At 40.4% G+C, this 25,619-nt stretch overlaps 1 protein-coding gene across 1 annotated transcript in view; it reads right to left on the bottom strand.

Annotated features, from left to right (window-relative positions):
• Nucleotides 1-14,048: 14,048 nt before the first annotated feature.
• The window catches only part of LOC138855514 (uncharacterized), a 235,204-nt gene continuing 223,633 nt past the window's right edge, over nucleotides 14,049-25,619 (bottom strand). Inside the window, exon 2 of the mRNA XM_070105230.1 lies at nucleotides 14,049-14,162. Coding sequence (XP_069961331.1) covers nucleotides 14,049-14,162 — 114 coding nt within the window. The remainder of the gene's footprint in view (nucleotides 14,163-25,619) is intronic.

Raw genomic sequence — 25,619 nt, 5'->3', positions numbered from 1 at the left:
GACCTCATAGGGAACAGGAGCCATAGTAGGGAAACAAGTGTAGTCAAAGATAAGATAAAACCAATATTGCAAACTAGAAATACCGCAGGAAATAGCAAACAAGAGGACTCCACTAGCAATAGTGAGGATATATTACCAAAAACAACTGGTGGGAGCTCCATTGTTGGTGCTAGGGAGGATAGAAGTAAGACAGGGAAACATGCACCAACAGGGAATACAGTCACAGAAACCCAAGGCAAACGGAAACCAAGCCTGTGCACATACTATGCACTCGGTATCTGCTGGCATGGGAAATCTGGAAAAACAGATGGGACGTGCAACTATGACCACCCTAGAAAATGCCATGCCCATATGACAACAGGAAAATGCAAACTCCCTTCCTGTAAGCTTTTTCGCCCTGAACTGTGTACCTCTTCAGTACAGGAAAGACTGTGCTATAACTTAAATTGCCAGGCATACCATCTAAAGGGGACAAAAAGATACAAAACATCCAGGCCATGGGAAAACCTGGGTAGCTACAGCCACTCAAGAGGGAGAGGTTTTTTAGTGCCAGGAAGGAAAAAAAACTGGCAGGAAATGGCAGAAATCGTACACCAAATCCAGTCATTCCTGGAGTGGAACCACAGTCGATGGCCTCCACTCCAAACCAACAGATACAGATACTAATGCCGGAAAAAAATCCCCCCCCAGTACCAACAATACGACCAGTCCGATAACATTCTTCTTTGCAAATATACAGGGTCTAAAGCCAGCAACAAACAACAAAATACCTTTCATCCGTGGACTGCTTGCAGAGGCAAAGGCAATGTTCGCGGCTTTCACTGAGACCCACATAAAGGATCACTTGGACAACGAAATATGGATCCCAGGTTACAACCTATACAGATGTGACAGAGTGAACAGGCAAAAGGGGGGGGGGGGTTGGCCTGTACATTGCAGAGTCACTTGTTTGCACAGAACTGCTAAATGCCTCAAATGATGTAGTGGAAGTTTTAGCAGTAAAGGTCGAGAACCAAAACCTAGTCATTGTGGTAGTCTACAAGCCTCCGGATGCAACATCCCAGCAATTCCAGGAACAGCTGTTAAAAATTGACCACTGTCTGGAAAATCTTCCAGCTCCTGCCCCCAACATCTTGCTCCTGGGGGATTTCAACTTAAGGCACCTAAAATGGAGGAATATAGCAAATAATATTGTTGCAGCAATAACACCAGGAGGCAGCTCTGATGAAAACTCGCACTCACGCGAGCTTTTAAATCTCTGCACAAAATTCAATTTAAACCAGCAAATAATAGAGCCTACTAGACTGGAGAATACACTAGACCTCATCTTCACTAACAATGATGATCTGATAAGAAATGTCACCATATCAAAAACAATATACTCAGATCACAACATAATTGAGGTTCAGACATGTATGCGCGGAGCCCCAGACCGACAAAATGAGATTAGTCACGAGGGAGCATTCACCAAATTCAACTTCAATAACAAAAACATAAAGTGGGACCAAGTAAACCAAGTCCTAACCGATATAAGCTGGGAAGATATACTAAGCAACACAGACCCCAACTTATGCCTAGAACAGATTAACTCGGTGGCACTCGATGTATGCACAAGGCTTATTCCTCTAAGAAAAAGGAGGAGTAGATGTAAAATAGAAAGAGACAGGGGCTCCCTTTACAGGCGACGGAAAAGAATAACAGAGCGGCTAAAAGAGGTCAATATATCTGAAATGCGTAGGGAGACACTGGTCAGAGAAATAGCAAGCATCGAACTTAAGCTAAAAGAATCCTTTAGGAGTCAGGAATCGCGGGAAGAACTAAAAGCCATAAATGAAATCGAAGGAAACCCAAAGTATTTCTTCTCCTATGCCAAATCAAAGTCGAGAACAACGTCCAGTATTGGGCCCCTACTTAAACAAGATGGGTCCTACACAGATGACAGCAAGGAAATGAGTGAGCTACTCAAGTCCCAATATGACTCAGTTTTTAGCAAGCCGCTAACCAGACTGAGAGTCGAAGATCAAAATTAATTTTTTATGAGAGAGCCACAAAATTTGATTAACACAAGCCTATCCGATGTTATCCTGACGCCAAATGACTTCGAACAGGCGATAAATGACATGCCCATGCACTCTGCCCCAGGGCCAGACTCATGGAACTCTGTGTTCATCAAGAACTGCAAGAAGCCCCTATCACGAGCCTTTTCCATCCTATGGAGAGGGAGCATGGACACGGGGGTCGTCCCACAGTTACTAAAAACAACAGACATAGCCCCACTCCACAAAGGGGGCAGTAAAGCAAAACAAAGAACTACAGACCAATAGCACTAACATCCCATATCATAAAAATCTTTGAAAGGGTCCTAAGAAGCAAGATCACCACCCATCTAGAAACCCATCAGTTACACAACCCAGGGCAACATGGGTTTAGAACAGGTCGCTCCTGTTTGTCTCAACATTTGGATCACTACGACAAGGTCCTAAATGCACTAGAAGACAAAAAGAATGCAGATGTAATATATACAGACTTTGCAAAAGCCTTCGACAAGTGTGACCATGGCGTAATAGCGCACAAAATGCGTGCTAAAGGAATAACAGGAAAAGTCGGTCGATGGATCTATAATTTCCTCACTAACAGAACACAGAGAGTAGTCGTCAACAGAGTAAAGTCCGAGGCAGCTACGGTGAAAAGCTCTGTTCCACAAGGCACAGTACTCGCTCCCATCTTGTTCCTCATCCTCATATCCGACATAGACAAGGATGTCAGCCACAGCACCGTGTCTTCCTTTGCAGATGACACCCGAATCTGCGTGACAGTGTCTTCCATTGCAGACACTGCAAAGCTCCAGGCGGACATCAACCAAATCTTTCAGTGGGCTGCAGAAAACAATATGAAGTTCAACGATGAGAAATTTCAATTACTCAGATATGGTAAACATGAGGAAATTAAATCTTCATCAGAGTACAAAACAAATTCTGGCCACAAAATAGAGCTAAACACCAACGTCAAAGACCTGGGAGTGATCATGTCGGAGGATCTCACCTTCAAGGACCATAACATTGTATCAATTGCATCTGCTAGAAAAATGACAGGATGGATAATGAGAACCTTCAAAACTAGGGAGGCCAAGCCCATGATGACACTCTTCAGGTCACTTGTTCTATCTAGGCTGGAATATTGCTGCACACTAACAGCACCTTTCAAGGCAGGTGAAATTGCCGACCTAGAAAATGTACAGAGAACTTTCACGGCGCGCATAACGGAGATAAAACACCTCAATTACTGGGAGCGCTTGAGGTTCCTAAACCTGTATTCCCTGGAACGCAGGAGGGAGAGATACATGATTATATACACCTGGAAAATCCTAGAGGGACTAGTAGCGAACTTGCACACGAAAATCACTCACTACGAAAGCAAAAGACTTGGCAGACGATGCACCATCCCCCCAATGAAAAGCAGGGTGTCACTAGCACGTTAAGAGACCATACAATAAGTGTCAGGGGCCCGAGACTGTTCAACTGCCTCCCAGCACACATAAGGGGGATTACCAACAGACCCCTGGCAGTCTTCAAGCTGGCACTGGACAAGCATCTAAAGTCAGTTCCTGATCAGCCGGGCTGTGGCTCGTACGTTAGTTTGCGTGCAGCCAGCAGCAACAGCCTGGTTGATCAGGCTCTGATCCACCAGGAGGCCTGGTCACAGACCGGGCCGCGGGGGCGTTGACCCCCGGAACTCTCTCTAGGTAAACTCCAGGTAATGAGTCCCTCAGTCTTGGAGTTAATGTTCACAGCATCGTGGTGGAGGAGAATCTGGAGCAAAGGCAAGAAGACTGGCGCTTATATAGGCGTCAGTGGATAGGGACGTGAAGCAGACAAGGGTATAGTCACTGGGAGGCGGGATGCCCTCGTCTGCTACACGTCCCTTTCCACTTGGCGTTAGTATATAAGCGACAGCCTCCTTGCCTGTGCTCCATTGTCTTCACTACTACGGTGCGGTTCACACTAAGTCCAAGGCTGAGGGACTGATTACCTCATCTTCTGTATATAGTTCTACTGTCTTCAAATTATGTCCTGGAATTCATATTGATAAAGCCACTGGATGGCGAAACGTTAACAATAAAGATTGTAATAAAGTTGGTAGAATTACCGACAATATGTAAAGTAAAAGGACACAAGTGCAACTAATGTGACATTTATTGTGGCAACGTTTCGCTCTCCAGGAGCTTTATCAAGCCATTACAAACAATACATGGACACAGAGGGTATATAAAGGCTCAGAGTGAGGTGTAATACTAGTGAGGTAACATTTCGATGTTCACTAGTGGTAGTGGTAGTAGTAGTAACAAAAATGATACAATATGGAAGAGCAATTAATTCGTACATGAGTAAAAGGATATAAAAGCTATTACTTGGGTAACATAAAGATACCTAGATATTGCGCATGTGTCTTAGTTTTCATCTTGTCGGTATTGTACACCATTCTTGTACAACCAAGACCATTGTCAGGAGCGAAAACACCATCAAGACCAGTGTCAGGAGACACACCACCAAGATCAATGTCAGGAGACATTGTTTCCTGACAAATGCAACACAATCAACAAGACCGGTGTCAGGAGACATTGTTTCCTGACAAATGCAACACAATCAACAAGACCGGTGTCAGGAGACATTGTTTCCTGGCAAATGCAACACAATCAACAAGACCGGTGTCAGGAGACATTGTTTCCTGACAAATGCAACACAATCAACAAGACCGGTGTCAGGAGACATTGTTTCCTCACAAATGCAACACAATCAACAAGACCGGTGTCAGGAGACATTGTTTCCTGACAAATACCACCAACTGCACAGCTTAGATTATAAAAACTGTATTTCACAAAACAGAAAATTAAAAACCAGAACAACTGATCTGTACATCAAACGTTAAATTCCTCTGAACTCTGATTAGTGCACTGGGTATGAGGATCAATTCTCTTTGTTATAATGTCAAGCACTGTGTGTAATGTCATACACTGTGTGTAATGTCATACACTGTGTGTAATGTCATACACTGTGTGTAATGTCATACACTGTGTGTAATGTCATGCACTGTGTGTAATGTCACGCACTGTGTGTAATGTCATACACTGTGTGTAATGTCATACACTGTGTGTAATGTCATACACTGTGTGTAATGTCAAGCACTGTGTGTAATGTCATGCACTGTGTGTAATGTCATACACTGTGTGTAATGTCATACACTGTGTGTAATGTCATACACTGTGTGTAATGTCATACACTGTGTGTAATGTCATACACTGTGTGTAATGTCATGCAGTGTGTGTAATGTCATGCACTGTGTGTAATGTCAAGCACTGTGTGTAATGTCAAGCACTGTGTGTAATGTCATGCACTGTGTGTAATGTCATGCACTGTGTGTAATGTCATGCACTGTGTGTAATGTCATACACTGTGTGTAATGTCAAGCACTGTGTGTAATGTCATGCACTGTGTGTAATGTCATACACTGTGTGTAATGTCATACACTGTGTGTAATGTCATACACTGTGTGTAATGTCATACACTGTGTGTAATGTCATACACTGTGTGTAATGTCATGCACTGTGTGTAATGTCATGCACTGTGTGTAATGTCAAGCACTGTGTGTAATGTCAAGCACTGTGTGTAATGTCATGCACTGTGTGTAATGTCATGCACTGTGTGTAATGTCATGCACTGTGTGTAATGTCATACACTGTGTGTAATGTCATGCACTGTGTGTAATGTCATACACTGTGTGTAATGTCATGCACTGTGTGTAATGTCATGCACTGTGTGTAATGTCAAGCACTGTGTGTAATGTCATACACTGTGTGTAATGTCATACACTGTGTGTAATGTCATGCACTGTGTGTAATGTCATGCACTGTGTGTAATGTCATACACTGTGTGTAATGTCATGCACTGTGTGTAATGTCATGCACTGTGTGTAATGTCAAGCACTGTGTGTAATGTCATACACTGTGTGTAATGTCATGCACTGTGTGTAATGTCATGCACTGTGTGTAATGTCATACACTGTGTGTAATGTCATGCACTGTGTGTAATGTCATACACTGTGTGTAATGTCATACACTGTGTGTAATGTCAAGCACTGTGTGTAATGTCATGCACTGTGTGTAATGTCATGCACTGTGTGTAATGTCAAGCACTGTGTGTAATGTCAAGCACTGTGTGTAATGTCATACACTGTGTGTAATGTCAAGCATTGTGTGTAATGTCATGCACTGTGTGTAATGTCATGCACTGTGTGTAATGTCAAGCACTGTGTGTAATGTCAAGCACTGTGTGTAATGTCAAGCACTGTGTGTAATGTCATGCACTGTGTGTAATGTCAAGCACTGTGTGTAATGTCATACACTGTGTGTAATGTCATACACTGTGTGTAATGTCAAGCACTGTGTGTAATGTCATGCACTGTGTGTAATGTCAAGCACTGTGTGTAATGTCAAGCACTGTGTGAAATGTCATACACTGTGTGTAATGTCAAGCACTGTGTGTAATGTCATGCACTGTGTGTAATGTCAAGCACTGTGTGTAATGTCATACACTGTGTGTAATGTCATGCACTGTGTGTAATGTCATGCACTGTGTGTAATGTCAAGCACTGTGTGTAATGTCAAGCACTGTGTGTAATGTCATACACTGTGTGTAATGTCAAGCACTGTGTGTAATGTCATACACTGTGTGTAATGTCATGCACTGTGTGTAATGTCAAGCACTATTCTGTATGACAGTTACATTGTGGGAACACCAGCAGTGTGTTGCTACACTATTCTATATGATAGTTACATTGTGGGAACACCAGCAGTGTGTTGCTGCACTATTCTATATGATAGTTACATTGTGGGAACACCAGCAGTGTGTTGCTACACTATTCTATATGATAGTTACATTGTGGGAACACCAGCAGTGTGTTGCTACACTATTATATATGATAGTTACATTGTGGGAACACTAGCAGTGTGTTGCTACACTATTGTATATGATAGTTACATTGTGGGAACACTAGCAGTGTGTTGCTGCACTATTCTGTATGACAGTTACATTGTAGGAACACCAGCAGTGTGTTGCTACACTATTGTATATGATAGTTACATTGTGGGAACACTAGCAGTGTGTTGCTGCACTATTGTATATGATAGTTACATTGTGGGAACACCAGCAGTGTGTTGCTGCACTATTCTGTATGACAGTTACATTGTAGGAACACCAGCAGTGTGTTGCTACACTATTGTATATGACAGTTACATTGTGGGAACACCAGCAGTGTGTTGCTGCACTATTGTATATGACAGTTACATTGTGGGAACACCAGCAGTGTGTTGCTGCACTATTGTATATGACAGTTACATTGTAGGAACACCAGCAGTGTGTTGGTGCACTATTTTATATGATAGTTACATTGTGGTAACACCAGCAGTGTATTGCTATAGTATTCTATATGATAGTTACATTTTTTGGAACAAAATCTAGCTATGTTTCCTTGTCATATTCCATCACACACAGGATGGGTTACTTACATGAGGTAATGAAATGTGTCAGCCTTGTACTAGGAGACTTTTGTAAAGTGATGAGGATGTTAAATATTCCACTATAAGTACAGTAGCTACGACAACATCAAAGGTTTCTCTCCAGCAGAGTTACAGTTACTATCAGCTGCAGTTGCTTATCTGCAGTTGCAGTAATGGAACTGGCCGAGTGGAAACGTGGGGAAAAACCACCTTGCACCTGCTGTCCCTGTTCACACAGCAGTAAGTAGGTACCTGGGTGCTAGTCACCTTACACTTGCTGTCACTGTTCACCTAGCAGTAAGTAGGTACCTGGGTATTAAGTCGCCGTACACTTGCTGTCACTGTTCACCTAGCAGTAAGTAGGTACCTGGGTATTAAGTCGCTTTACACTTGCTGTCACTGTTCACCTAGCAGTAAGTAGGTACCTAGGTGTTAGTGGACTGGTATGGGTGGCATCCTGGGGGTAGTAGTGTAACATAGGGCTGGGCTTTAAAATAAACTGACGTTGGATAACAGCTCTTGACTTGTAAAACTGATCTGTATAAAGGGAAAAAAATGATGCCTTTAGTGTCCCATTTTCAAAATATTTTTTTCATTATGTAATTTTTTGAGCCAAAATATTATATGTTAATTAATTTTTTTTATCTGGAATACTGTCATATTAATTTTGATATATTTAACGTAGTATATGTATAATTTTTTATATGGTAATAACGCATATCACAGTAAGGTTTAGAAGGTCATTAAGGTACTTAATTATAACATGTCTCGGTTTATACTGCCAGGTATGTGAATCATCACATAATACTGCCAGGTATGTGAATCATCACATAATACTGCCAGGTATGTAAATCATCACACAATACTGCCATGCATGTGAATCATCACATAATACTGCCAGGTATGTGAATCATCACATAATACTGCCATGCATGTGAATCATCACATAATACTGCCAGGTATGTGAATCATCACATAATATTGCCAGGTATGTGAATCATCACATAATACTGCCATGCATGTGAATCATCACATAATACTGCCAGGTATGTAAATCATCACACAATACTGCCATGCATGTAAATCATCACATAATACTGCCATGCATATGAATTATCATATAATGCCAGGCATGTAAATCACATAATACTGGAAGGCATGTTATCACATAATACTGGAAGGCATGTTATCACATAATACTGGAAGGCATGTTATCACATAATACTGGAAGGCATGTTATCACATAATACTGGAAGGCATGTTATCACATAATACTGGAAGGCATGTTATCACATAATACTGGAAGGCATGTTATCACATAATACTGGAAGGCATGTTATCACATAATACTGGGAGGCATGTTATCACATAATACTGGAAGGCATGTTATCACATAATATTGGGAGGCATGTTATCACATAATACTGGAAGGCATGTTATCACATAATACTGGAAGGCATGTTATAAGAACATAAGAACATAAGAACGAAGGAACACTGCAGAAGGCCTACTGGCCCATGCGAGGCAGGTCCAAGTCTCCTACCGGCTTAAGCCAATGCACCCAACCTAGTCAGGTCAGGTCACATTGACTTAAGGGAGGAACACGGCAACCGACCTGGTAGCACAAGCTATCAGGTCTAACTCACACCCACCCACATCTACTCATGTATTTATCCAACCTATTTTTAAAGCTACACAACGTTCTGGCCTCTATAACGGTACTTGGGAGTTTGTTCCACTCATCCACAACTCTATTACCAAACCAGTACTTTCCTATATCCTTCCTGAATCTGAATTTTTCCAACTTAAAACCATTGCTGCGAGTCCTGTCTAGGATAGATATTTTCAGCACACTATTTACATCCCCTTTATTTATTCCTGTCTTCCATTTATACACCTCAATCATATCCCCCCTAATTCTACGTCTTTCTAGAGAGTGCAGTTTCAGGGCCCTTAGTCTATCCTCATAGGGAAGGTTTCTGATACATGGGATCAACTTTGTCATCCTCCTTTGTACATTTTCCAGAGAATTTATATCCATTCTGTAATACGGTAACCAAAACTGTGCAGTATAATCTAAATGAGGCCTAACCAAGGATGTATAGAGTTGAAGAACAACCTGAGGACTCCTATTATTTATGCTTCTTGATATGAAGCCAAGGATTCTATTAGCTTTATTGCGAACACTTATGCACTGTTGTCTTGGTTTCAGATTACTGCTAACCAGAACTCCTAAATCTTTTTCGCAATCCGTAATATTAAGATCTACATTATTTAGTTTATATGTGGCATGGTTATTGTCCTGTCCAACATTTAGAACTTTGCATTTGTCTATATTAAACTGCATCTGCCACTTCTCCGACCACTGCATCAGTCTATTCAAATCTTCCTGGAGTGTTCGAATGTCCTCGTCAGAATGAATTCGACGGCCTATTTTGGTGTCATCGGCAAACTTGCCGATGTCGCTCTTTATGCCCTCATCTATGTCGTTTATGTAGATTGTGAACAGCAGGGGGCCCAACACTGACCCCTGTGGAACACCGCTCGTGACACTTCCCCACTCTGATTTCTCCCCATTTATGCAAACTCTCTGCTGCCTATTTGTCAACCATGCCTCTATCCAGGAAAAAATTTCTCCTCCTATTCCATGTGCTTTAATTTTCCTCAACAGTCTCTGATGTGGGACCCTGTCAAAAGCCTTACTGAAGTCCATATACACAATATCATATTCATTACCATGATCTACCTCCTCAAATACCTTAGTGAAAAAAGTTAATAAATTCGTAAGGCAGGAACGCCCCTTTGTAAAACCATGCTGAGATTCGTTGATTAATTTATGCTTTTCAAGGTGGCTACGAACTGCCTCGGCAATTATTGATTCCATAAATTTTCCCACTATGGAGGTTAGGCTTATTGGTCTATAGTTCGAAGCTAAGGACCTGTCACCTGTTTTGAAAATAGGTATCACATTTGCCATTTTCCACTTATCTGGCACCATGCCAGTTTGTAGTGATATGTTGAAAAGATTAGCCAAAGGTGTGCTAAGCTCCTCTTTACATTCCTTTAGAACCCTTGCATACAGTTCATCAGGGCCTGGGGATTTGTTAGGTTTTAATTTATCTATTTGCCTAAGGACCATGTCACTTGTGACCCTAATAGTGCACAGTTTATTATCGTCCTGTTCTACATAATTTATCATTACTGGAATATCGCTGGTATCCTCCTGTGTAAAAACTGAGAGGAAGTATGTGTTAAAAATTCTACACATTTCCTTATCACTGTCAGTGAGCTGACCCGAGGAACTTTTGAGTGGGCCTATCTTGTCCCTGATCTTACTTCTGTATACCTGAAAGAATCCTTTTGGGTTAGTCTTCGATTCTCTTGCAACTTTAACCTCATAATCTCTTTTTGCTTTTCTAATTCCCTTTTTTATTTCTCTCTTTAACTGAATATATCGATTTCTCAATTGCCCCTCTCCTCTTTTGATTTGCCTATATATGCCTCTCTTTTGACCAATCAGATATTTTAATCTATTGTTCATCCATTTAGGATCATTTTTGTTTGATCTGATTTCCCTATTTGGAACATAATTTGACTGAGCAGCTAGAACTATGCCCTGGAAAGCATCATATCGGCAACCATCACCACCTACCTGACCCTTAGTCAGGTCATTCCAGTTCAGCCCACCTAAGTAATTTTTCAGTCCTATGAAATCAGCCAAGCGAAAGTCAGGGACGGAGACTTGATTGCCATTATTAGGGGAATTCCATGATATATTAAAACTGAGTGATTTGTGATCACTTTCCCCAAGCTCATCATTAACCTCAAGATTATTAATTAGTGTTTCCCTACTGGCAAGAACCAAGTCAAGGAGGTTATTTCCCCTAGTTGGCTCTGTCACACCCAAAATTAGTTTTTCTCGGCCCTCGAGAAGCTGTAACCAAACAGATTCAGTGGCTGACGCTTCTAATTTAATATCTTGTCTAACACAACAATTTAAATTGTCTCTGACATACATCGCTACTCCACCACCTTTCCTGTTGACCCTGTCAGTGTGGAATAATTTATAGCCTTGTATGTGACATTCAGAGGGCATCTCTCTATCTTTCAGATTGAGCCAGGTCTCTGTTATAGCAATAATATCTATGTTTCCTGCACTTGCAATTAATCTTAGCTCATCTATCTTATTTCTTACACTCCTGCTATTAATATAGTAAACCTTAAGGGAGCTAGTCCCTTGCTGCCCTCTGCTGTCCCCCTTTGTTTGCTGACCTGATCTATTGTCTTTATTTATAACTTCATGCTGAATGCCTTTTATACATTTACTGTTTCCAACCCAAGTGTTGCAACCTGCTTGTTTCCCACGCACACCCATACCTCTATCTTCCATCAGTTTAAAATCATAGGCATTTCACCAATGGCCTTCTCAATCGAGTCTGCAAGTGCTACCACCCCAGCCCCAGAGAGATGTACCCCATCCCTTGCATACATATCATGTTTGCCATAAAAGTTGTTCCAGTTGTCAATGAATGGGATTGCAAGTTCCTTGCAGTATCTGTCTAGCCAGCAATTTACACCAATTGCCCTAGACAACCATTCATTTCCTACTCCCCTTCTAGGCAAGATGCTACATATGATTGGGATCCCTCCCTTAGACTTAATGAAATCTATAGCTGACCTGTACTTATCTAGCAGCTCTTCTCTCCTACCCTTCCCAATATCATTTCCACCAGCACTGAGACAGATAATGGGCTTGTTCCCATTACCTGACATGATATTATCCAGCCTGTTGACAATGTCCCCAACACCAGCTCCAGGGAAGCACACTCTATCTCTCATCTTCTTATTCCTATTACAAAAAGCACGGTCAATATATCTTACCTGAGAGTCACCAACCACAAGAATGCGCTTACCTCCATTAACAGGGGCAGTAGTACCCTTACCTTCACTGGCCACTGAAGTACATTCATCCTGAAGAACAGAGAAGCGATTTCCTACCTTCAGATCTTCACTCTTAACTTTCCTTACTCTGATGCGCCTTCCATTATTGTGAACCACTCGCCACTTGTAGCAGTTGCTGGACTGCACCTCACTGCTGGTAGCCGTTGCTACCTCCCCAACTACAGCCTCCTCACAGCGAGAGACAGACTGCACCTCACTTGAAGCCTCATTCCCCACAACTCCAGCCACCTCACACTCTCTCCCAGACCCATTGAGGTGGACCTTCAGCCTCCTAATCTCCTCCTGGAGAAGCAAGACCTCCTCCTTCAACTCTCCAACCTCAATTTTTAAAACACTGCAGAAGCAAGCCATGCTTTGTAACCGTCCACACTAATCCCCAAAGCAGCTCAGGGTCTGTGACCTCACGTGACGACTGACCACTGACGACTGACATAATACTGGGAGGCATGTTATCACATAATACTGGAAGGCATATTAATCACATCTAACTTAACGTATCACATCACAATTCACCTCATTTATCACTAGTGCTCATTTCTCACTGTCTAAATATTTCTCACTGACATCTAAATACATCTCACTGACGTCTAGTCAATCGTTAAGTCAATCTACTACTGGAAGGTCATTAAGAATGCATGTTTTCTCAATGCTATTAACAACACGTATATCACTTAATGGGAAATAAATTTTAACGTTAGAATATATGTTATGAGAGAACTCTCAGTGTACTCTCCCCTCCCCCCAACACACACACACACACACTGCATATAGCAGGCTAAGTGTCTATCCTTCTGTCAAGTGTGTGAAACACAGGTAGTAGGTTGGTAGACAGCAACCATCCAGAGAGGTTAGGCTAGTTAAGATTTATCTAAGACTCGGGTCTTTGTAATATGATGGTCTGACACAGGAGCTTTTGGTCATCTGAACGAAGCCTTCCACTGGCTTTCCCCTCCACCCATTGAAAATTAAAATGAATCCAGGAAGGTACTACCTGTCTGTCATATGCGGAAAACACGGTAGGTTGGTAGACAACAATCATCCAGGGAGGTACTACCCTCCTCCTGTTATATTAGTGTAAAACACAGGTATTACCATACCTTATCTCAACACAAGTAGTAAATTGACAGATAACTATACAGGGAAATGCTTCCCTCTGTCATTTGTGTGAAATGAAATCTCGGCAGATATTTTTCACTCTAACAGGACTGCTACTCTCCGCTTTATGTCGCAAGTACTCGTTAGATGGCAGGTAAATCTTCCTGCTTGCAATATATTTTCTCTGCAGACTCACGAAATCGTAGTGACGCGATTGCAAACAAACTATACCACGGGTGGGGGCTTGAACCCGCGGTCAGAGAGTCATAAAACTCCAGAGCAACGCGTTATCCTCTGGCCCAGTGGATAACGCGTCGCTCTGGAGTCTTACGACTCTCTGACCGCGGGTTCAAGCCCTACCCGTGGAATGGATTGTTTTCTCTTCAGGGTTGGAGTGCTAGTCAGAGCCCGGCCGTGGGGAAGATACTGCCCAGGGTCATTAACAATTAACATAAATACCTGTAACCTGTAAACAATAGGCCTCTAAATCTATTTCAAATTCACCGTTTTGACTAACCTGTTTAGCGGTGTCCTTCCCCGTCCCATCGTCGACCTGAAAAAAATTATGAATAATGTATCATGTATTAAAAATGTGCATAATATTGATAGGTAATTAACAGCTGGGATATTAATAGAGAGAAATTTGTGTTCAACTAACGGGCGCGTGCGAGGCTTAATTACGAAATTTACTCCTCTGAAAGTTACCACTGAAGGAAATGGAGCTATCCTCCCGTTCCTCGGATCAAAACTGACTATCCCCCATTCCCCCCAGGGCATTCACCACCCCTACGAGCTAAGCGCTTCCCCTTATCAGCCTTCCTTTAACAATTATCATTTTACATTTAAAATCTCTGACTTTCTTCTCCTTTATCCCTCTTCATCACGTTATTCATTGACTTTTACCCGCATGACTTGATCCGAGGAAATGGAGAGTAGCTGATATTCAGCTTACAGTCGTGCCGAATAGGTAAAATTGGTCAATTAGCTACAACTCATTTAAAATTAAGTCCTTTCTAAAATTTTCTCTTATACGTTTAAAGATATATTTTTTTCATTTATGTTAATGTAAAAATTAATAATTTTGTACCAAAAGAACCTTAGAAAACTTACCTGACCTTATTATAACAAGTGCAATTTAATTTAGCCTAATCAAACTAAATATATTTTAGATAAGTTTACAATAATTTATTAATAAACAAACACAATGAAATACTTTTTTTTTTCGTTAGGTTCAGAATGATTTAAGCGAAATTATTGCATACACAAATTTTCGCTTGTCTTATTCGGTAAGACGAGTGTTGCCATTTAAGCCAAAATAGCAAGTTTTACCTATTCGGCACGACATTATAATATATGTGTATATATATATATATATATATATATATATATATATATATATATATATATATATATATATATATATATATAAGTAGTCAAAAAAGCGGCTGGGGGGTCCCTTCCGGAAAAAGGCATGCGGCTGGGAGGTCCCTTCCGGTTTATGCCTTCCACTGGGCGGTGTATCCGGTCTAGGACCAGCGGCTGGAGGGTCCCCTTTTCACACCTAGGTGTTACTTCCGGTTTTGACCTTGACCTCGCCCTCGAGACTACCTCACCCTTGACCCCCCCACCCAACCAATACCCCCCGCCCACGACCCCCCCCCCTTCGCGACCCCCGCCCAAGACCCCACCATCGCGCCGCGCGCCCGCCCGCGCGCCCGCCCGCGCCCTTCGCGACCCGCCCGCGCGCCCGCCCGCGCCCTTTGCGACCCCCGCCCGCGCCTTCTGCTGCGCCTTCTGCAGCGTCGTCAGGATCCCCCCCCGCGCCTCGAATTTTTTTCCGATTTGTTTCGAATTTTTTTTGAATTTCATTTTCTTGTGCTCTCCATCTCCTCAGATTAAATTTTTGAGGTTCCCCCTCCGACTTTCACCCCCCAACCCCAAATTTTCTCAATATTACCAAGTTTTTGGATCCCCCCCTATGGGGTTTTCGAAATTCTCCATCTCCTCGGATCAAGTTTTTTTTTTGGATTCTTCCCTATGGGGTTTTCGAAATTCTTATGATCTCCTCGGATCAAGTTTTTCTCGAAATCAAAGTCTCCATCTCCTTGGATCAAATTTTTGGATTACCCCTCTCACTTTCACTCCCACCCCAAAATTTCTCGATAATACCAAGACTCCATCTCCTTGGATCAAGGTTTTTTGGATTCCCCCCTCTGGGGGTAGCATTTAAATGAACTCCTCCTATGGGGCATGATGCTCTCTCTTACTACAGGTCTAAACAAGTGTGACGTCAGTATTCCTCTCATTAATGTGTTTACTCGACGATCAGTGACGTCACGCGATGACCCCCCCCACACACAGGTTGAATCATGACGACCCTTTTAGTTCATTAAAGTTAATAAGGGGATATAGTACCTACATCATAGGGAAAACATTTTCACTCTTAACCCAGGTTAATCCAAATAATTTCACATTTTTGTTTCGTTAATACCCACAACAATCCAACAATTTCTTTACAACACAAGTCTAGACATTTTTCTCGTTTTAACTATTTCATCTCAGGTCACTCCCCCACGAAGTAACCTCCTCCCCACCCTCCCGAACCCTCACACTCCAACCAACACCTCACAATTTTCACTCATAACCCCCAATTTTTCTCGTTTTAACCCTTTTAGTTCATTAAAGTTAATAAGGGGACACAGTACATCAGAAAGTCACCACAACACTTATAACCACTTTTCGATAAATTCACTAGTCACAATTTTACATATTACGAAGTTAATACGCACACACACCTCACTTTGAACACCTTCAAAACACTCTCTTAAATCATTTGAATACTCACAAAAATACCTTTATACATTTCCAAACAACACTGAAATACTCCAAAACATCATTCGAACACCCCCAAAATCACCTCTGAATACTCCTAGAACACCTTCATAAGTACTCTTGCACATCATTTGAACACCTTCATAAGTACTCTCATAATCATTTGTACACCTTCAAAAAACACCTTTGAATACTCACATAAACACCCTTGAACACCTTCAAAACACATTTGAATAACCTCAAAACACCTTTGAACACCTTCAAAACACCCTTGAACACCCTTGATCACATTCAAAAAAACAACATTTGAACACACTCAAAACACCTTTGAACACCTTTGAACATTTCCAAACAACACTGAAACACTTCCAAAAACACCATTTGAGTACTCCCAAATACACCACTGAATACTAAAACACCACTGAATACACTCAAAACACCACCAAAATCACCATGAAACACTTCCAAAAAACACAATTTGAGTACTCCCAATTACACCACTGAATACTACTAAAACACCGCTGAATTCAATCAAAACACCCTTCAACACCTTCAAAACACCTTTGAACACCTTTGAACATTTCCAAAAACACTATTTGAGTACTCCCAATTACACCACTGATTACTACTAAAACACCGCTGAATTCAATCAAAACACCCTTCAACACCTTCAAACACCCTTGAACACCTTCAAAACACTCTTGAACACCTTCAAAAACACCTTTGAACATTTCCAATCAACACTGAAACACTTCCAAAAAAAACACAATTTGAGTACTCCCAATTACACCACTGAATACTACTAAAACACCGCTGAATTCAATCAAAACACCCTTCAACACCTTCAAAACACCTTTGAACACCTTCAAAACACCTTTGAACACCTTCAAAACACTCTCATAATCATTTGAACACACTCAAAACACCTTTGAATAACCTCAAAACACCTTTGAACACATTCAAAACACCCTTGAACACCCTTGATCACCTTCAAAAAAACAACATTTGAACACACTCAAAACACCTTTGAACACTTCCAAAAAACACAATTTGAGTACTCCCAATTACACCACTGAATACTACTAAAACACCGCTGAATTCAATCAAAACACCCTTCAACACCTTCAAAACACCTTTGAACACCTTTGGACATTTCCAAAACACTATTTGAGTACTCCCAATTACACCACTGATTACTACTAAAACACCGCTGAATTCAATCAAAACACCCTTCAACACCTTCAAACACCCTTGAACACACTCAAAACACCCGTCAACACCTTCAAAACACCTTTGAACACCTTCAAAACACCTTTGAACACATTCAAAACACTCTCATAATCATTTGAACACACTCAAAACACCTTTGAATAACCTCAAAACACCTTTGAACACCTTCAAAACACCCTTGAACACCCTTGATCACCTTCAAAAAAACAACATTTGAACACACTCAAAACACTTTTGAACACCTTTGAACATTTCCAAACAACACTGAAACACTTCCAAAAACACCATTTGAGTACTCCCAAATACACCACTGAATACTAAAACACCACTGAATACACTCAAAACACCACCAAAATCACCATAAACTAAGATCAACACCCACATCCCACAACACCCACAACCCACAACACCCACAATTTTTTCTCGTTTTATCTAATTTCATCAGAAAGTCACAACACCCACACCTCCCATTTTTTTCTCGTTTTAACCCTTTTAGTTCATTAAAGTTAATAAGGGGACACACTACATCAGAAAAAGTCACAAAAACAACCCACTTATAACGTCTTTTCGGTATCTCTAGTTCGACAACAACACCCACATCCCACAACACCCACATCCCACATCCCACACACACACACACACAGACACACACACACACACACCCTAACCTAGCCTAACCTAACCTAACTTATCCTAACCTAACCTAACCTAACCTAACCTAACCTAACCTAACTTATCCTAACCTAGCCTAACCTAACCTAACCTAACCTTACCTAACTTATCCTAACCTAACCTAACCTAGCCTAACCTAACCTAACTTAACCTAACCTAACCTAACCTAACCGAACCTACCCTAACCTAACCTAACCTTACCTAACATAACCTAACCTAGCCTAACCTAACCTAACCTAACCTAACCTAACCTAACCTAACCTAACCTAGCCTAACCTAACTTAACCTAACCTAACCTACCCTAACCTAACCTAACTTATCCTAACCTAACCTAACCTATCTTAACCTAACCTAACCTAACCTAGCCGAACCTATCCTAACCGTTCCTAACTTAACTAACCTAACCTAACCTTACCTAACCTAACCTAACCTAGCCTAACCTAACCTAACCTATCTTATCCTAATCTAACCTTGCCTAACCATTACCTAACCTAACCTAACCTAACCTATCTTAACCTAACCCAACCTAACCTAGCCGAACCTATCCTAACCTAACCTAAAATATATTGGAACACTTCCAAAATACATTAGAGTACTCCAGAATTACTTTGAACGACTCCATTTTTTGGATATTTCCAAATTAGTTTTGAAAACTTTATCGTAAAATCGAACATTATTTTCTTGTTGGTAAACACACTCAATGGTAGAAATATTTACTCGATTTCCGAATAGAAACACTTTCCTCGCTCTGAGAGACTCATTGTGGGTCACCCCTTCCCCCCCAACACCACTGGGTAATGCGGTTCACACCCAAGGTAGATTTAAGATAATCATGAACACCTGCGTCAACTCAGGACAGACAGACGCCATGAAATGCGGGTAACATCCAAGGTAGAAAATCATCTCTTTCCAGACCAACTGTCTATCCTAACCTAACCTAACCTAACCTAACCTAATTCCTAACCTAACCTAACCTCACCTAACCGAACCTAACCTAACTCCATCAATCACCTCTATCCTAACCTAACCTAACCTAACCTAACCTAACCCAACCTAACTCCATCAAACACCTCTATCCTAACCTAACCTAACCTATCCTAACCTAACCTAACTCCATCAAACACCTCGAATACTACCTAACTTAACCTAACCTAACCTTACCTAACCTACCGAACCTAACCTAACCTAACCTAACCTATCCTAACCTGTCCTAACCTAACCTAACCTATCCTAACCTAACCTAACCTAACCTAACCTAACTTATCCTAAGCTAACCTAACCTAACTTATCCTAACCTAACCTATCCTAACCTAACCTAACCTAAAATAACGAACCTAACCTAACTTATCCTAATCTAATCTAACCTAACCTAACTTATCCTAACCTAACCTAACTTATCCTAATCTAACCTAACCTAACCTAACCTAAAATAACCTAACCTAACTTATCCTAACCTACTCACTTTACTTTGAACACCTTCAAAACACTCTCATACATCATTTGAGACCCCCTTTTCTCAATATCTCTCATCCACAACCTTTATCATCTCACTACAGAACAACCCCAAGATTACTTCGAACACTCTCATAAAGCATTTGAGTACTCACATAAACACTTTTGAACATTTCCAAACAACACTGAAGCACTTCCAAAATATCATTTTGATTACTCCCAAATAAGATTTGACAGCTCTAATTTATCTACACTTACACATTTCATTAAATTACATCTCATCCCCCCAAACTCCTCCCTCATTCTCCAGACTTTACAACATTAGCACAAAAAAAACTAACTCATACACTTATGACATGAGACATTACCATATCTAACACACTGACTAACTTTGAACCAACTCTGAACACCACTGATCTTCTTCAAAAAATGCTCTGCACATCATTTGAACACCTTCAAAAAAAACACCATCAAACACCTCCGAATACTCCCAAAAAACACTACTGATTACTACCAAATCACCACTGAATACTACCAATCACCGTCAAAATCACCAGAAACTAAGTTTAACATCACCATCTAACATCCTTTTTATAGAAATCCCCTCAAATCACTATAACCAAGAACTCCCTCCCCATTTGGCGCATGAAAAAAAAAAAAAGCATGAACACAAACCTAATACGCAAACACTTAGTACATGATCACCATCAACTGAAAACATATCTTGTACACACACATAATATAAGACAATCACCAACTACAATCACCCATGTTCACTTACCTCAAAATCACTAATATCACAGAAAACAATCATTTTTATAAACATTTCACACACACACACAAAAAAAAAAATCATATTTGACAATATCTAAGCGCACTCACCTCACTACCACCAACACACGATGTCTCACCTCACAGGACCGACGAGCTCACCTCCAGTGACGTCACACTCCCATTGTGTTACTTGGTGGTTGGTAACATCACACCTAACCCCCCTTGTTTCAACCTGTTGTACCCTACATTATCTAAGAACACTATATCCAAGACGATTACCAGATTTTATGATCCCCAACACCAAGATCACAGAAAACACACATTTTTATAATTATTCACACAAAAATCACGATCACCAATTCCATATCATGTTTACCGTCATCTATCAACACTAATCACCAAGATCACCAAAAAATCTAAGATCATGCATCTCAAAACTACTATGATCACTGAAAACACTTATTTTTTAAACATTCGCACAAAAATAAGACATACACAAAAATACCACAACACTTCCACCAACATCTATAACATAACATGAGCACTATAACATATCACTATCACAAAAAAAAAAAAAAATAATACACAGACACCCACATATTATACATTTCAATTGCAAATTTAAGACATGAGACATACACACCAAATCTAAGACATTCACCTCCAACTAAGACATACACATCACCCCTAAAACTTCCTTCCTTATTCATTCCGTATATCTCCTAGAGCTGTTTTAACCCCGACGGATCCATCACGACGTAGGAGCCAGAGGAACCATCACCACTCCAACACCACCTACTACACTCTGGCTCCTACGTCGTGATGGATCCGTCGGGGTTAAAACAGCTCTAGGAGATATACGGAATGAATAAGGAAGGAAGTTTTAGGGGTGATGTGTATGTCTTAGTTGGAGGTGAATGTCTTAGATTTGGTGTGTATGTCTCATGTCTTAAATTTGCAATTGAAATGTATAATATGTGGGTGTCTGTGTATTATTTTTTTTTTTTGTGATAGTGATATGTTATAGTGCTCATGTTATGTTATAGATGTTGGTGGAAGTGTTGTGGTATTTTTGTGTATGTCTTATTTTTGTGCGAATGTTTAAAAAATAAGTGTTTTCAGTGATCATAGTAGTTTTGAGATGCATGATCTTAGATTTTTTGGTGATCTTGGTGATTAGTGTTGATAGATGACGGTAAACATGATATGGAATTGGTGATCGTGATTTTTGTGTGAATAATTATAAAAATGTGTGTTTTCTGTGATCTTGGTGTTGGGGATCATAAAATCTGGTAATCGTCTTGGATATAGTGTTCTTAGATAATGTAGGGTACAACAGGTTGAAACAAGGGGGGGAGGGGGGGGGTTAGGTGTGATGTTACCAACCACCAAGTAACACAATGGGAGTGTGACGTCACTGGAGGTGAGCTCGTCGGTCCTGTGAGGTGAGACATCGTGTGTTGGTGGTAGTGAGGTGAGTGCGCTTAGATATTGTCAAATATGATTTTTTTTGTGTGTGTGTGTGTGTGAAATGTTTATAAAAATGATTGTTTTCTGTGATATTAGTGATTTTGAGGTAAGTGAACATGGGTGATTGTAGTTGGTGATTGTCTTATATTATGTGTGTGTACAAGATATGTTTTCAGTTGATGGTGATCATGTACTAAGTGTTTGCGTATTAGGTTTGTGTTCATGCTTTTTTTTTTTTCATGCGCCAAATGGGGAGGGAGTTCTTGGTTATAGTGATTTGAGGGGATTTCTATAAAAAGGATGTTAGATGGTGATGTTAAACTTAGTTTCTGGTGATTTTGACGGTGATTGGTAGTATTCAGTGGTGATTTGGTAGTAATCAGTAGTGTTTTTTGGGAGTATTCGGAGGTGTTTGATGGTGTTTTTTTTGAAGGTGTTCAAATGATGTGCAGAGCATTTTTTGAAGAAGATCAGTGGTGTTCAGAGTTGGTTCAAAGTTAGTCAGTGTGTTAGATATGGTAATGTCTCATGTCATAAGTGTATGAGTTAGTTTTTTTTTTTTTGTGCTAATGTTGTAAAGTCTGGAGAATGAGGGAGGAGTTTGGGGGGATGAGATGTAATTTAATGAAATGTGTAAGTGTAGATAAATTAGAGCTGTCAAATCTTATTTGGGAGTAATCAAAATGATATTTTGGAAGTGCTTCAGTGTTGTTTGGAAATGTTCAAAAGTGTTTATGTGAGTACTCAAATGCTTTATGAGAGTGTTCGAAGTAATCTTGGGGTTGTTCTGTAGTGAGATGATAAAGGTTGTGGATGAGAGATATTGAGAAAAGGGGGTCTCAAATGATGTATGAGAGTGTTTTGAAGGTGTTCAAAGTAAAGTGAGTAGGTTAGGATAAGTTAGGTTAGGTTATTTTAGTTTAGGTTAGGTTAGGTTAGGTTAGGATAAGTTAGGTTAGGTTAGGATAAGTTAGGTTAGGTTAGATTAGATTAGGATAAGTTAGGTTAGGTTCGTTATTTTAGGTTAGGTTAGGTTAGGATAGGTTAGGTTAGGATAAGTTAGGTTAGGTTAGCTTAGGATAAGTTAGGTTAGGTTAGGTTAGGTTAGGTTAGGTTAGGTTAGGTTAGGTTAGGTTAGGATAGGTTAGGTTAGGTTAGGACAGGTTAGGATAGGTTAGGTTAGGTTAGGTTCGGTAGGTTAGGTAAGGTTAGGTTAGGTTAAGTTAGGTAGTATTCGAGGTGTTTGATGGAGTTAGGTTAGGTTAGGATAGGTTAGGTTAGGTTAGGATAGAGGTGTTTGATGGAGTTAGGTTGGGTTAGGTTAGGTTAGGTTAGGATAGAGGTGATTGATGGAGTTAGGTTAGGTTCGGTTAGGTGAGGTTAGGTTAGGTTAGGAATTAGGTTAGGTTAGGTTAGGTTAGGTTAGGATAGACAGTTGGTCTGGAAAGAGATGATTTTCTACCTTGGATGTTACCCGCATTTCATGGCGTCTGTCTGTCCTGAGTTGACGCAGGTGTTCATGATTATCTTAAATCTACCTTGGGTGTGAACCGCATTACCCAGTGGTGTTGGGGGAAGGGGTGACCCACAATGAGTCTCTCAGAGCGAGGAAAGTGTTTCTATTCGGAAATCGAGTAAATATTTCTACCATTGAGTGTGTTTACCAACAAGAAAATAATGTTCGATTTTACGATAAAGTTTTCAAAACTAATTTGGAAATATCCAAAAAATGGAGTCGTTCAAAGTAATTCTGGAGTACTCTAATGTATTTTGGAAGTGTTCCAATATATTTTAGGTTAGGTTAGGATAGGTTCGGCTAGGTTAGGTTGGGTTAGGTTAAGATAGGTTAGGTTAGGTTAGGTTAGGTAATGGTTAGGCAAGGTTAGATTAGGATAAGATAGGTTAGGTTAGGTTAGGCTAGGTTAGGTTAGGTTAGGTAAGGTTAGGTTAGGTTAGTTAAGTTAGGAACGGTTAGGATAGGTTCGGCTAGGTTAGGTTAGGTTAAGATAGGTTAGGTTAGGTTAGGATAAGTTAGGTTAGGGTAGGTTAGGTTAGGTTAGGTTAAGTTAGGTTAGGCTAGGTTAGGTTAGGTTAGGCTAGGTTAGGTTATGTTAGGTAAGGTTAGGTTAGGGTAGGTTCGGTTAGGTTAGGTTAGGTTAGGTTAAGTTAGGTTAGGTTAGGCTAGGTTAGGTTAGGTTAGGATAAGTTAGGTAAGGTTAGGTTAGGCTAGGTTAGGATAAGTTAAGTTAGGTTAGGTTAGGTTAGGTTAGGTTAGGTTAGGATAAGTTAGGTTAGGTTAGGCTAGGTTAGGGTGTGTGTGTGTGTGTCTGTGTGTGTGTGTGTGGGATGTGGGATGTGGGTGTTGTGGGATGTGGGTGTTGTTGTCGAACTAGAGATACCGAAAAGACGTTATAAGTGGGTTGTTTTTGTGACTTTTTCTGATGTAGTGTGTCCCCTTATTAACTTTAATGAACTAAAAGGGTTAAAACGAGAAAAAAATGGGAGGTGTGGGTGTTGTGACTTTCTGATGAAATTAGATAAAACGAGAAAAAATTGTGGGTGTTGTGGGTTGTGGGTGTTGTGGGATGTGGGTGTTGATCTTAGTTTATGGTGATTTTGGTGGTGTTTTGAGTGTATTCAGTGGTGTTTTAGTATTCAGTGGTGTATTTGGGAGTACTCAAATGGTGTTTTTGGAAGTGTTTCAGTGTTGTTTGGAAATGTTCAAAGGTGTTTTGAGTGTGTTCAAATGTTGTTTTTTTGAAGGTGATCAAGGGTGTTCAAGGGTGTTTTGAAGGTGTTCAAAGGTGTTTTGAGGTTATTCAAAGGTGTTTTGAGTGTGTTCAAATGATTATGAGAGTGTTTTGAATGTGTTCAAAGGTGTTTTGAAGGTGTTCAAAGGTGTTTTGAAGGTGTTGACGGGTGTTTTGAGTGTGTTCAAGGGTGTTTGAAGGTGTTGAAGGGTGTTTTGATTGAATTCAGCGGTGTTTTAGTAGTAATCAGTGGTGTAATTGGGAGTACTCAAATAGTGTTTTGGAAATGTCCAAAGGTGTTCAAAGGTGTTTTGAAGGTGTTGAAGGGTGTTTTGATTGAATTCAGCGGTGTTTTAGTAGTATTCAGTGGTGTAATTGGGAGTACTCAAATTGTGTTTTTTGGAAGTGTTCAAAGGTGTTTTGAGTGTGTTCAAATGTTGTTTTTTTGAAGGTGATCAAGGGTGTTCAAGGGTGTTTTGAATGTGTTCAAAGGTGTTTTGAGGTTATTCAAAGGTGTTTTGAGTGTGTTCAAATGATTATGAGAGTGTTTTGAAGGTGTTCAAAGGTGTTTTGAAGGTGTTCAAAGGTGTTTTGAAGGTGTTGAAGGGTGTTTTGATTGAATTCAGCGGTGTTTTAGTAGTATTCAGTGGTGTAATTGGGAGTACTCAAATTGTGTTTTTTTTGGAAGTGTTTCAGTGTTGATTGGAAATGTTCAAAGGTGTTTTTGAAGGTGTTCAAGAGTGTTTTGAAGGTGTTCAAGGGTGTTTGAAGGTGTTGAAGGGTGTTTTGATTGAATTCAGCGGTGTTTTAGTAGTAATCAGTGGTGTAAT

Source organism: Cherax quadricarinatus, chromosome 97 (assembly GCF_038502225.1).
Source record: "Cherax quadricarinatus isolate ZL_2023a chromosome 97, ASM3850222v1, whole genome shotgun sequence".
NCBI lineage: Eukaryota > Metazoa > Arthropoda > Malacostraca > Decapoda > Parastacidae > Cherax > Cherax quadricarinatus.
Note: the sequence above shows the minus strand (reverse complement) of the source record. Positions and strands in the feature narration are given on the sequence as shown.